Here is a 14,655-nt window from a genome sequence, read left to right on the forward strand (position 1 = left end):
ACACAACCTCAAGATTTTAGTTTTTGCATGTATGCTTATTTTAAGTTGTATTTGTTGTTGCTGTACAAGGAGTTTTAAAGTCAACAGCAGTTCACACTTAGTACTTTGGCAACTAGGCCCATGTTATTACTTTAAATACCAATGAGTGGTTGGGCTCAAACATACTTTAGAAGTGGCTCCCAACCTGGAATGCAGTTGAAAGACCAATAATTTTTCTCTATGATTGAGAAAATAAAGATGATAGAGCAAATGTCCCTGGATTAATTTTTCAAAAAGTTGTCAGGTAGGTAGACATCTATTTAATGGTGTCCCTCTTGCCACAAAATGCCCCTCTGAAATTCATGTTCTTGATAAAATTTCCCTTATCTTACAGCCTGTTCAATTCAATAAATACATGGCTTTTTATGGGTAAGGCCTTTCGTGAATGCAGAAATGAGATGAGTAAGGCATGGGGCTAGAATTTAAGCTCTCGAGGGCAGGGACTTTTCACTGTTATATCTCAGTCACTGTTACTTAGACACTTGGTGAATATATGCCTTGAATGTTGTTAGTACTTTACAGTACAGGGCATAGATTTATATACATTTAACTGTTACATAAGGTACCATAGTTCAAGTGCTAAAATAGAGCAGGGGCAGTTTTGCCCCTCAAGGGGATGTTTGGCAATATTTGAACATGTTTTTGGTTATTGCAGCTGGGTGGGTGCTGTTGGTATCTAGTGGGTAGAGACCAAGGATACTGCTATAAATGTCCTGCAATGCACAGACAGCTCCCTACAACAAAGACTTATCTGACCCAAAATGTCAACAATGCTGAGGTTGAGAAACCCTGCAGTGGTGAGAACAAAATGTATATTGTGAATGCAGGAATGAGGTTGATTCAGGATTAAAAAGGAAAAGAGCAGAAACTAGGAAGAAGCAAGCATCTTAATAGATACTAGGATACTCAGATCTTTTTTACATAGTTGATTATTGTTTTGAAAGACAAAACAGTAACTGATAGCTGTAGCATTTTTAGATTTTGTGAGTCAAGCAACAGGTCTGTACCCAAGGAAGAAGCTAAGATTTGAGTTCCTGCCACATTACGTACTGTTTTTACAAATACTATTGCATTACATTCTCACAGCTGTCCTGTGAAGGTGAGTGTTAGCTTCCTTATCTGCAAAAAAGGGGATGGATAACATCACCTTTATTCCACTGTTCACTAGTTAGGTATTAATCTGTATTATTTTTCTAGTGGTTGCTCTAGGGTTTACAAGATAATTTTAATTTATCACAATCTTTCATTTCATATATAGTATAGAAACCTTATGACAGTATTTTTTCATCTCCTACCTACTGCATTTTTTGTACTTTTTTTGTCATACGTTTTACTTATACATCTGTTTTAAACCCTACAGTATATTGTTATTATTTTTAGTTTAAATGGTTATTTTTAAAAAGAGACCAAAAATGAGAAAATAACTTTTCTATTACCCTCATATTTTCCATTTCAGGTATTCTTTATTCCTTCACATAGATCCAAATTTTCATCTGGTATTGTTTTTCTTTGCCTGAAGAATTTCTTTTCACAGGTATTCTAGTGGTGGTCAGCTGGAGGTGAATTGTCACAGCTGTTATTAGTCTGAATAAATTTATTTTGCCTAAAGTGTTTTTTTGGTTTTGTTTTTGAGAACAGGGTCTTGCTCTGTTGCCTGGGATAGGGTACAGTGGCATCATCATAGCTCACAGCAACCTCAAACTCCTGGGCTCAAGTGATCCTCCTGCCTCAGCCTCCTGAGTAGCAGGGACTACAAGGTGTGCACCACCATGCCTGGCTAATTTTTAAATTTTTTGTAGAGATGGGGATCCTGCTATTGCCCAGGTTGGTCTTGAACTACTGGGCTCAAGCGATCCTCCTGCCTTGGCCTCCCAAAAATGCTAGGATTATAGGCATGAGCCACTGCACCCAACCTTTGCCTAAATTTTTGAAAGATATTTCCATTGGATATGTGGATATCTGGGTTGACACTTTTTTTCCCACTTTCTTTGTTTTAAAGATGTTGCTCCATTGTCTTGTTTTCTGGCTTGCATAGACAGGAAGTCCGCTGTCCTTCTTTGTTCCTTTCTGTGTAATGTGTACTTTTTTTCTGGTCACTTTAAAAATTTTCTCTTCATTATTGGTTTTCAGCAGTTTGGTTATGATGTGTCTTGGTGTGGTTTCTTTTATGTTTATTTTTCTTAGGGTTTGTCGAGCTTTCTTGGTTCTGTCAGTTTATGGTTTTCATCAAATTTGGGACATTCTGGGTCATTTTGTCTTCAAATATATTTTTTTTTCTGTCTGCCTTCTCCCCACCCTCAATACACACACATGCTTTTTGGGACTCCAGTTACTCATCTTTTACAGCGCTTAATAAGTCACTGATGTGTTAGGTTGGTTGGTTGGTTTTTAAGTTTCTTCCCTTTGTTTCATTTTGGATAGTTTCTTTTGCGATGCCTACAAGTTCACTGAACTTGTCTGGTATTTAATTTGTTGTTAATTGCATCCAGTATATTTTTTATCTTAGATATATTTCATTTTTGTCTCTAAATGTTAAGTTTTGGTCTCTTTTACATCTTCTGTTTCTCTCCTTGTCATGATCGTGTTTTCTTCTCCCTTTTTGAGTGTATGGAACATATTTATACTGTAGTTTTGCAGTCCTTTTCTGTTCATGTCATCATCTCTTGTCATCTCTGGATCAGCATTTGACTTTTTTTTTTTTTTTGGAGACAGTGTCTGGCTCTGTCACCCAAGCTAGAGTACAGTTGGGTCAGCTCACTGCATCCTCAAACTCCTGGGCTCATGTGATTCTCCTGCCTCGCCTCCTGAGTAGTGAAGAATATAGATAGGCACGCACTACCATGCCCAGCTAATTTTTTTTTTTTTTTTTTTTTTTAGCTTTTGTAGAGATGAGGTCTCACTATGTCACCCAGGCTAGAACATTTGACTTTTTTTCTCCTGGTTATGGGTTATATTTTTCTCCTCCTTTGCATACCTGCTAATTTTTGATTGCATGCCAGCTGTTGATTTTATACTATTACTTGCTTGATTTGTTATAGTCCTTAAGCATGTTGGTTTTAGTTGTGGTACACATGTTGTTTGGAATCTGTTGGAAAGTTTTAAGGCTTGCTTTTAGAGGCTTTTTTTTTTTTTTTTTTGAGACTTTATTAGTGTGGGTCCAGAACAGCCTTTAAGTGTAATGCTGACTTATTTCCCCTACTAAGGTGACTTCCTTCTGAGGAATCTCTCCATTGCCTGATATATTACAAGGACTTTCCAATGTGCTTAGTGAGAGTGCAAACTATTCTAAGCCCTGTCTGGTTCCAGGTATTGCTTGGCTTACTTCCTTCTTTTTTGTTATTTCCCTAACCTCAGGTATTCTGCACAGTATTTGTCCAAAGGTTCTAGAGGAACCCATCTGCAGATCTCTGAACCTCTCCCTCCCTTTGACCTCTCCCTCCAGTGTTGTGCCCTGTAAATTCTAGATACCTTGGCCTCCCCAAACTGATCCCTGTCTCCAAAACTCAGTGAGACTGCTAGACTGTTTGCTTCTCCTGTCCCTGCATTGTGACCTGGAAGCAGCTGTCAGCCAGTGCTTCCCTTCTCTCAGGGATCACAGTCCTGTGTTGCCTGTTTAGTGTTTTCATACCTATTTTGTCATGTTTTATTATAGTTATATTAAACAGAATATTAATTTTTAACACTTGGCCATTTGACAGTTGGTCAAAATGTGTACTTAGAGCATTTATTTTAAATATAATCTCAGATATTATAAAATAGAGATTATTGGAAACTTTTAAATGTATTTTCACAAACAAATGTAGACATATATCCATTCAAACATTTAAAGACATACTTTGCTTTTTAATAATTTACTTTTTATTTATGATTTAGCAGATGTTTGGCTACTGTGTTAACATACAAATCTGTAAAACGATTTTGTCCTCAAAGAACTCACAGTAGGAGGAAAGTATGCAAACAATGGCACCATAGGTAAAGGGCAAAGCACTTTGGGAGCGTATAGGAGGTGACTACTATTTGGGCAAGAAGGGATAAAGCAGAGATGAACCAAGCCTTCTTGAACTGTAGCATGAAGAGTAAGTAGCAGCTGCTGGAAGAGAGAGGGTAGATCTGAGGGAAGTTCAGGAGGATGACAGGTCAGGACTTGGAGATTTACTAGACATGGTAGTTGTGGGGATTGAGGGTAAGGCCTATTTCCAGCTTGGCCTACTGGCTGGGATTGGTTTGTTTACTGGCTCTTACTGAGAGAATACGGGAGGAGATTGTTTAGGGAGAAAGTTTTATTCAGCTTTTGAACATACTAATTTTGGAGCAACTGGGAGATTTAGTTGGAAGTGTCTAGTAGAAAATTGGAAATAGGGAACTGAGAATCAAGTGTACGAACTGAACTGAAGATATAATGTAGGGAGTTATTTGCTAGTTAAAACCAGAGGTAGAGATAAAGTATCCTTGGAAAACGAAATAAAATGAGAACAAACAAGGACAAGAATGAAGGTTGGAAATATTAGTATTTGAGTAACAAGTTATGATAGAATTTAGAGAAGGAGACTAATGTAGAGAGAGACACAAATGTTTCTCAATCAGAACTAACATACGGTACTTGTTAAAAAATACAAATTTCTAAATTCCATGTAGACCTACTGAATGTGGATCTTCTTGGGGGAAGGTGTTAGAAATAAATTGATTCATACATGTACTGAGGTTTGAGAGCCAGTGTTAGAGGAGGACAGTCAAGTTAGGGCAATGTCTATAGAAGACTAGAAAGGTGTTTCAGAGACTCTTTGGGAAGGTTAATTCTCCTGATATAAAAAAGGTTAAGTAATAAATGATATTGACTTGAACATTTCTGAGGCCAGAGGAGAGGAGGAAAGACTTGGGGAATATTTTTTTAAATTATAAAAGAATTTATGCTTATCCAGAAAAATATAAAACATTTGTACACAGACAAAAAATGAATCACCTATAATTGCATCTACCCAGGTAAAACCAATGTCTATACCCATCTAGTGTCTGTCTGCTTTTATATTGCACATATAAAAACATATGTAGTTATACATATTTTACACAAAATGGGATAATGTAAACATGCAAGAACCTAATTTATCATCTTCCCGTATCACAGATAGATGATGTTTTATAACATTTTTAAAAATCCCACTTATAATGGATGACCAGTGTCATCAGTTTAGTGTACTTTCTTGACATTTGTTGGGCCTGTACAAACACCGTGTCAAAGTTGTATGTGTGTGTATATGTATATTTCAAATTACAAGTGAGAGCACACTATTTACCCCATTCTGCAACTTACTTTTTCATGCCAGTATGGATTACTCTAACACATTCTTTCCAACAGCTGGGGAATAGTCACGTGAATGTGTTATAACTTATTTGAATTGATAAACTTCTAGGTTATTTTAGTTTGTCAGTTTTTTTGGTTTCAGTGAATATTTCACATATCTTTATGACTTTCATGGAAGTATATATGTAGGATAAATTTTAGGAAATGAAATTGCAGGATTTGTTACGTATATTTATTCAAAGTGTCCTTTCTGTTCTCTGTATTCTTTAGAATTGTTTTCTAATTGCTTTCATTTTTCTTTAGCATTCTGTGATTTTTCTTAAAACTTCCTTGACATTCATGTTTTTAGCAATGTCTGTTTTGCTTTTTTGTTACTTCTCGGGGGATGTCATTTGTTTAGTGGTATTTTTTTTTCTGTGTCTTTCCTCAGCAGAGTGTAAATAATTAATTAAACTTAGTTGCTTTTTTAATAATTTCAAAGAGTGGTATAAATTTTGAGGTCCTATTAGGTAACGTGAGTTGGAGGGGCATGATTATATTTGGATTTTTTTTCTTTTCGTCTGTATTCTTACGTGTTTTTTGTTTGTTTTTTTCACTGTTCCTTCATAGTTCTCATATCAGATTCTATTTATTCATTACTCAACCTTGATAAGGGTGTTTTATCTGGGTGTGCTTTTCAGGAATATCGGGGATAAAGTGAAGTAGACTTGTCAAATCCACGCTGTTGTCTCAGAGTACTCTGTTTCTTCTGCCGCAGGGGCATGTCATGTGGCACGTTAGGGTGATCAGTGAATTAGTATTTCTCTTTACAGTTGACTTTAGTCCTCAGCTGCATAGGTAATTGTTGTTTTCTCTCATTTCCAGGCACCCCTTTCAGGCAAGGTTAGGAGTCGACTCAGAGAAAGCGACGCAATGTTAGGTGTACCATTCCTCTGTCCTTCAGCATCCTTTTTAATGGCTGCCATTGTGGCACTGTGGGAATGAATTTAAGGTTATTTAATCACTCTTGTTTCTGGTACCCAGATTGCTTCTTATTTCTGTTCTAAACTGTGGTGAACAGTTTATCAAACCTTTTTATGCACCATAGAGGAGTGGTTAAGAGCCCTGGTGCTGGAGTTTGAAAATTTGGATTTGAATCTCAGCTCTGCCACCTGCTATGTAGGCCTGGGCAAATTGTTCAACTTTCCGTTGCCTCGGTTTTTCTCATTGTCAAACTGGAATACTGTTCTGCCAATCTTAAGAAGCAAATAGGATGTTAACTTAAATCTCTTAGCAAAGCACTTGTTGCATTATGAGCTCTCATTAGAACCCTAGGTGTTCCAGGATCAATATTTGCTTTGACAAATTCCCAGACGTAATTGCTGGGTCAAAGAGTAGGAATATGAATATTTCTAGGGTTTTGACGTGCATTACAAAATTGCTCTCCAGTAAAGTGGTGCCACTTTACTTAGGAGCTGACTTTGGGAGTTTCTGCTTTTCTAGAACCCTTGTGTTGGCCATTGTATTTTATGTTTCATGTGAAGCTCAAGGCAAGTCCATCTGCCACTGAGAGTTTCTGGCAGTTGAAGGAGTGCTGTGGGGGAAAAGGGGGAGTGAGTTGGCCTGGGACAAATAAAAGGATTATCCTAACTTGTTTTGATAATTTTTGTCCTCTTGATCATTTCAATCGTTGGTAAACATTTTAATTCTTCTTTTGTCTGTGTTTTATAGTTCAAAGTGCTTCTCATAAATTATTTTCCATTTGATTCTTACAGTAAACTTGTCTGATAAGTTGGATATTATGTACATCAATGGAACAGCTCCAGAGACATTGCAATATACCCCAAAGAAATAAAGCTAATGAGAGGCAGAACAGGGACATGAATGGTATTCTTCTGAATCCTGGCCTATCATTCTTTGTCTTGTGCTGTTGGGTACTCTTTTGTGTCATGCTGAGCCTTTCTCATGATGCTGCTTCAATTTCAGTAATTAATCAAATTTTATTGTTATATACACCACTGGGACTTATCTTAGTTCAGAATACAATACCATCATAATTCTTTCTCTTTTTAAAAATTAAAATATTGAAATCGCTAAAGAGGAGTGTGTATTTATTTACGTGCCCTCACACACTTCAGTTTTATATCTACAGTGAAAGAACATAAAATGAGAACTTCACTAAAATTTAGTTTTTTTGAAGTTCTGCCGGTGTGGGGGTGGCTAGATTAAAGTTTGTGTACATAAATCTCTCCACAGTTCAAATTTATACTAACCAAATGTCTTGGAAACCTGCGCTAGATAATTCTTGATAAGACCAGTTTGATTTTCTGAAAATAATTGAAACTAAGCATTTCTTAAATCCTTATTGATTTGTAATTTTTTATTTTTTAGAATTCAGTTCCCCATTCCTACCCTTTACTGTGATAAAACTTTTTCCTGAGAAGGCTCTGAGCCCAAGAGGGTCTTATCTGTTTTGTCTCCCTTATATCCATAGCATGTAGCACAAATTTTAAATGAATGGAAAAGGTACTGTGGTCAAAATGTAGAAATTGTGTGGTAATGCCCTAAGTTGATTTAAGTTCTCAGAGATATTTTATTAAAACATCATTAAAAAGTTAAGACTTAGTTTTAGAGTTTCTCCCAAGGGGAGGGTATTTGTGTGTGTATTAAGTACTATTAATATTTAACTTGGATGTCTTTTGAACTTTAGTCATAAGCTTCCTATATAAGGAATTTGTTTTAGTTCATCTGTCTTATTTGATATGTACAGATTTCATATTCTCATTCGTGTATTAGCAAACTTTTCTACCCAAGAAATAAGAATGTCTACAGCATTCACTGTTGCTGTAGAGATAAAAGTGACTTCGGGGAGGCAGGAAAGCTGGAATTCTTTTTGTGTTATTCTCTATTTAAGATTTTAAAAGGCTCTTCAATTATTTCTTACTAAAGTTTTGCAATAAAAAAAGGCAGTGAGATTGAATAGATATAAGAGTAAATATAATTTTGAACCTAAAAGTAAGATTTTGTAATAATTTTTATCTCGTTAATGTACCAATATTCATATATTTTTCAAATATGTTGGGTTTTTAGGGCTCAGAATATTTTTGTTTGCTTTTATTTTTATTTTTCTTTAAATGAGTTTAAAGAAATTATTTTAACACAGAATGCTTGCCTGAATTACTAAGATCAATAAATTATTTTCTTTTAATTTTCTTTAGGTGTTTTGTAGATTAATTCTTCATTGATTACATACGACAGGAATATAGTCATGGCGACCTTCCAGCCTTTCAGAAACAGTCACATGAAGACTAGAGGATCTGTCAGAAAAGTAAGTTCACATATTAGGTTTCTTTTAAGTTATAGTTTTAATAAAAATGTTGATTATTTTTAAAGTCCTACACCTATGATATTTTGTCTTTAAATGAATCTTCTTAAATTAGTAACAATAAAATATTGCAAAGATTGGCATGTGTGAAAATAGCAATATGAAATCATGATCACAATGATTTATTTCCTGCAGTTCACAGTGCCTCTTTCCCATTTCTTCTCAACAGATAGTTTTCTATCTGCTTTTTAGCAATATAGGCCACTTTGTTATATACCTTTAACTTTACCCTAAAGATACATAATATTACCATTCATTCATTCATTCATTCAGTATGCACAGGGGTGCTTATTATATGTCAGGCCCTATGATAGATTTTGGGTAATCAGTAGCAAACACATGAAATATGATTCTTGATCCTTTCTTCTTTCTAGTCTGAAGAAGAACCCCTCACTTCCGTTCTTAAAACAATTTGGTTAACCTTCCATTTCTTGACATTTTTGTCTTTGCTAAAACTTTGGAGGCATTACTTAAAGGAAGAAGGGAAGAATAGAAACTGGAGGATGGTTAGCAGTCGTCATTAGCCCTTTTTCTGGACTTCATCTTCTCTGCATCGGATGACACTGTTGAGCAGTCTTTACATGGGAAGATGGTCTTTGACTTCTTTCATTAAATTGTTTTTCTTGCTTTCCTTTTCTTTTATGGTAACTCCTGTCTCCTTTGCTGATCTGCTTTCCAACTGCTAATTGTCAGTGTTCTTATAAGCATCTGAGTCTACTTTTTGATCTACTCATCCATTTCTGTAGAGAGCTAAGAAATGTGTATGGGTTTGACTGCTAACCCTAAGAGAATGGTTTCTAAATGTACGGGATGCCTGCAGAGTTAGAAAATGGAAAGTAAACTTATTTTTAAACAGGTTTCACTTTACTTTGTGTTAAAGATAGAGATACATTGAATATTTATTGGGAATTAATATTGTGAAATCAAAAATAGCTATAGTTTCTATCCCATTTTTTTCTAACATTTTATTATGAAAATTTTAAAGCATAGAGAAAAGTTACCAAGCATGGTATACTCAAATGTAAACCCACATACCTATCATCTGCATTTAACAGTTGTTAATATTTTTCTTATTTGCTTTGTGTCTGCATATTTACTTTTGTGGGTTTTTTTGGTTCTTTTTTTTTTTTTTTTCTTTTTTTTGGAGATAGAGTTTCACTCCATCTCCCTGGCTAGAGTGCAGTGGCATCATTGTAACTCACTGCAACCTCCAACTTCTGGGCTAAAGTGATCCTTCTGTCTCAGCCTCCCGAGTAGCTGGGACTACAGGTGCACACCACCATACCCGGCTAATTTTTTCTGTTTTTAGTAACGATGGGGTCTTGCTCTTGCTCAAGCTTATCTTGAACCCCTGACCTCAAGTGATCCTCCCGCCTTGGCCTCCTAGAGTGCTAGGATTACAGGTATGAGCCACTGTGCCTGGCCTGTATTTACTTTTTGGCAAAACCATTTGACATAGTGGCCATAATGCCTCTTCACCTCTAAAAACTTCACTATGCTTCTCTTAGGAATAGCAACACTCTCCCACATAACAGTAATACCATTATCACATCCAAGAAAAATAAATAACATTGCCATATATCTAATACCCAGCTATACTCAGATTGCCATTATCGTCCCTGAAATGTCTTTTATACTTCACCTCCTCCCCCATTTTGGATCCAGTCTAGGTACCTAGACTCATTATGTTTGGCAGCTGTGGACTTAACTGGATTGAAAGAGTTGAAAGATTGACTTCTTGAATAGGTCAGGCCACTTTCTTGTATAGTGTCCCACATTTGGATTTGTCTGATTGTTTTCTTGTGGCACTATTTAATTTGTTCTTCCCTCTTCTATATTTCATATAAAGTAGAAGTTATGTGTAAAGGCTTAATCGGATCAGGTTAAACATTTTGCAAGAATATTTTATAGGGTGATGTGAGGACATAATTTCAGGTTTTCCTATGATGAGTGATGCTAAGATTGATCAGCTGACTAAGGTGGTAACCCTGCTAGAGCTGTCCATTGTAAAAGTGCATTTTCTGTTTTTTAGTTAGCAGATAATCTGTGAAATGATACATGGCTGTGTACAAATATCCTGTTTTTTCCAAAAACCTTTTTGCTAATGTTTTTGACATCCCTTGATGACCCTTTCCTGAATCCGTTATTTCATGAGCTTTGCAAAATGGTGATTTTCCTAATTCTACCAATCATTTTATGTTTATTAGCTGGTATTCTTCTTAAAAAGGGCTTTCTCCATTCACCTTAGATAAACTATGATATCGCCTATAAAAGGGTAAATGCCTTTTAATTACCAAGTTTTAGATTATTGACATAGCGTAATAGTTATCTCCAGTGGTGGCAAGTGAGTTTATTTCTCCTCATTCATTCATTTATTTATTCGTGTTGCTCTGGATGCATGGATTTTTATAATTATATACTTTACAATCTTTTATATGTTTATAGTTATTCATCCATCAATTCATTCATTTCTTTAAGTTGCTTAAATCAGTGGTCCCCAACCTTTTTAGCATGGGTCCAGTTTTTCCACAAACTAGGGGTGGGGTGGGGCGGGAGGGTGGTTTCAGAATGATTCAAGCACATTACAGTTATTGTGCACTCAGACCTCTCTGCTAATGATAATCTGTATTTGCAGCAACTCCCCAGTGCTAGCATCACTGTCTCAGCTCCACCTCAGCTCATCAGGCATTAGATTCTCCTAAGGAGCGTGCAACCTAGATCCCTCACATGCACGGTTTACAGCAGAGTTTGTGCTCCTATGAGAATCTAATGCCACTGCTGATCTGACAGGAGGTAGAGCTCAGGCGGTGATGCAAGCGATGGGGAGTGGCTGTGAATACAGATCAAGATTTGGCTTGCTCACCTGCCACTCACCTCCTGCTGTGCAGCCTGGTGCCTGGGGGTTGGGGACCAACGGCTTACATTGTCCCCACATTGGTATCTAGGAGCCCCTCTAAGGTGGTGCCCTTATCCCTTTGTCTTAAGCTCACAATTATTTGATTGCTTTCTTGCTTTCTGGTTGTATACTGTTGGTATAGGATGACCCAGTTTTGCCTACTTGCTTCTTCTTTAGACCTAGAATTGGCTATTTCTTCAGAGAACCCTGAATAGTATTTAGAAACTAATATCTGGGTACTCTGAGTACCCTTTGTTTCTACAATGTCATGCGTTTATATTGATAGTTCAAGTTCAGATTTCACATTTCATATTTTTCTGTTTTGATTTAATGTTTGTAAATTAGCATGGAAACCTCCATTCATTAATGCAAACAAAATTATTTAAAATACTGAATATTTTCAAGTCCACATAAAAGTTGGGAAAAAAGCTCAGTACAATAAACACCTCATATACTCTTCACTTAGATTCACCCTCTGTTAACATTTTGGCATACTCATTCTCTCTCTCTCCCCCCACCCCCGCTTTACAATTGTGTGAGAGTAGGCTACAGACATTATTTTACTTTACTCCTAAGTATGCCAGCACCATTACCACCCCTAAGGAAATCATTAATTCGATTCACATCATGTAACTTGCAGTCCATACACAGATTTCCCTAATTATCTCAAATGTTCTTATAACTTTTTTTTTTTTTTTTTTTTTCCCTCTCCTCTAAGATCCAGTCAAGGTTTATACTCTGCATTTGGGTATTGTGTCTCTTTAGCCACCTCCATTCTAGATCATTCCAATAGCTGAGATTCTTTTCTCATGACAATAAATCTTTAGAAGAGTCTGGGCCAGCTGTCTTGTGGCACATCCTCATGTTCTGGGTTCATCTGTTTTTCCCTATAATTAGGTTCAGCAGGAACACCTCAAAGGTGATGTTGTGTTCATTCCACTCTATCAGATCGTGAAGTACATATTGTTGATGCCAAGCTTGAACAGGTGGTTAAGATTATAGCCACCAGATATCTCCAATGTAAATGCACATAATCCTTTTGTAAATAATACAATTAATAAATAATCTGTAGGGTGATACTTCAAGACAGTGTGAGTATCCTGTTCCCTAATAACTTTTAACCCAGTAGATTTAGGATACACTGATGATCCTTTCCTAAATCAGTAATTATGTTGAGAGTTACAAGTGGGGTTTTCTAATTTTGTTATTTTGTCCATATTTGTTAGCCAGCATTCTTAGATTAAGAAGAGCTTTGCCCTTTTCTCTTTCTTTTTTAATGGACTCATAGATTTTCTTAAAAAAATCCAGTAGTTATAATCCATTACCATTTTTATTCTTTTTGATGCTCCAATTGTCCTAAATTTGAATAATGGGAATTCCTTCAAGCTGGCTTCTCTGTTTTTTTGAAATGACCCTATTAGTCTTTGAGTAGCATTCTGGTTCTATTGGATTTTCCAGGCTCACTTCATATTTTCTCCACCTCACACCTGGAACCAGCCATTTCCCCGGGGCACTCTAGTTCCTTTTTCTGGTGATTGGTACTTAGAAACGCAAATTTAGGGACTGGGTATGTTCATTGCTACTGAGGGTCATTGCACTTTTCAATGGAAGAAGGTAGTGCATATATTTATGAATTTTGAGTTCATATTGATAGGTCAAATTCAACATTACATCTTTTTTCTTAAATTCTTTCACTTTATATTTTTATCTCTTAGACTGAAGATTTCCATTAATTTTAATTTATTAAAATTAGCAACTGTTTGTTGAGTTCATCTAGTATGAGGTTCTGAAATCTGGGGAAACACAGTGAGTGAAATAGTCTCTGACTTCCATGATCTGGTTTAATGTGTAGGAAAGACAAATATATATGAGTGTAGTAATTACAGTATGTTGTGATACGAACTAAGTGATCTTCATGTACAAACAATACAGCAGGACCTTTGAGAGAGATGGGAAGAATCTTCATGGGTCTTAGGATGGGTAGGATTTCTACAGGGAAAGATTGGGGAGTAAGAACATTTCTGATAGAAGGACAGATCAACAAATCAGTGGAAGGGGAATAAGTTAGAAGGAAATTAGTGCTCTATTTGTGTCTGCCTGTTAATATAACAGTTATCATTTTCTTTATGTAACTTTTTCCTCCCTCTGTTCCTTTGCACTTGTGACAGCCACTGCCCCCCATCCCCGAAATCTGGAATCCTCTCTCTGATTTTCATCATATAGCTGCCCTAATACCCCTGAAAAACCTTATTTTGGATTGCTGTCTCTTCCTTTTCTGTCTTCATCTTTGTTAAGGGAGTAATCACTGTTGTTAGTATGCCTTACAATAGCTTCTGCATCCTCTCCACTTGTATAAGTTGTTGCTTCTACTCTGCTAATGACTTGAAAATCAGATATGCCATCTGTTAGGTTTTAGTGTAAGATAAGAGTGAATGAACTTGGTGTGAGGCCTTACGTGGTCTTCCAGGGGGTTGAATGCCTAGACTATGGTGTATGTATGTGTTTTTGGCATGTGGAACTCTACTTAATAAGTCTTTTCAGCTGAATGTAGTTGTGCTTCTTCTCAGCTGAATTGAGTTCTGCATACAATTATCAAAAGGTCCAAAATGAATATTAATTGGGGAATGAGTGATTCTCCATATAAAATATCTCCAGGATCTGTTATCTTATAATTAAATAAATTAAGAATATCTTTTTTCCCCAGAGCTTCAGTGAAGATGTGTTCCAGTCTGTAAAGTCGTTACTACAGAGTGAGAAGAAACTGTGCAGTGTATCAGCAGAGGACTGTTTAAAGCAGGATGAACATGCCAATTTAACTGAGGTTTGCCATACTACTTTCTAACCCCTTTCCTAATAATGCACAATGTATTTTCATACATCTTTGTAGGGTGTGCAAATATCCAAGTATCTTTTTGAAGAAAGGAAGGAAATTTGTTATTTGTGTATCTATGTGTTATTGAGTGCCTATCATGTGCCAGGTACTCTCTTCTACATTATCAGTTAACCCACACAACTGTGGGAGAGAAGTTATATATTGCCTTAAGTTTTATAGATGAG

General features: G+C 36.2%; 1 protein-coding gene across 1 annotated transcript in view; it reads left to right on the forward strand.

The window, feature by feature from the left end:
* The first annotated feature begins 8,585 nt into the window (after positions 1 to 8,585).
* Positions 8,586 to 14,655, forward strand: part of AKAP11 (A-kinase anchoring protein 11) — a 35,307-nt gene continuing 29,237 nt past the window's right edge. Inside the window, exons 1-2 of the mRNA XM_069467211.1 lie at positions 8,586 to 8,645; positions 14,303 to 14,419. Coding sequence (XP_069323312.1) covers positions 8,586 to 8,645; positions 14,303 to 14,419 — 177 coding nt within the window. The remainder of the gene's footprint in view (positions 8,646 to 14,302; positions 14,420 to 14,655) is intronic.

Source organism: Eulemur rufifrons, chromosome 4 (assembly GCF_041146395.1).
Source record: "Eulemur rufifrons isolate Redbay chromosome 4, OSU_ERuf_1, whole genome shotgun sequence".
Taxonomy (NCBI): domain Eukaryota; kingdom Metazoa; phylum Chordata; class Mammalia; order Primates; family Lemuridae; genus Eulemur; species Eulemur rufifrons.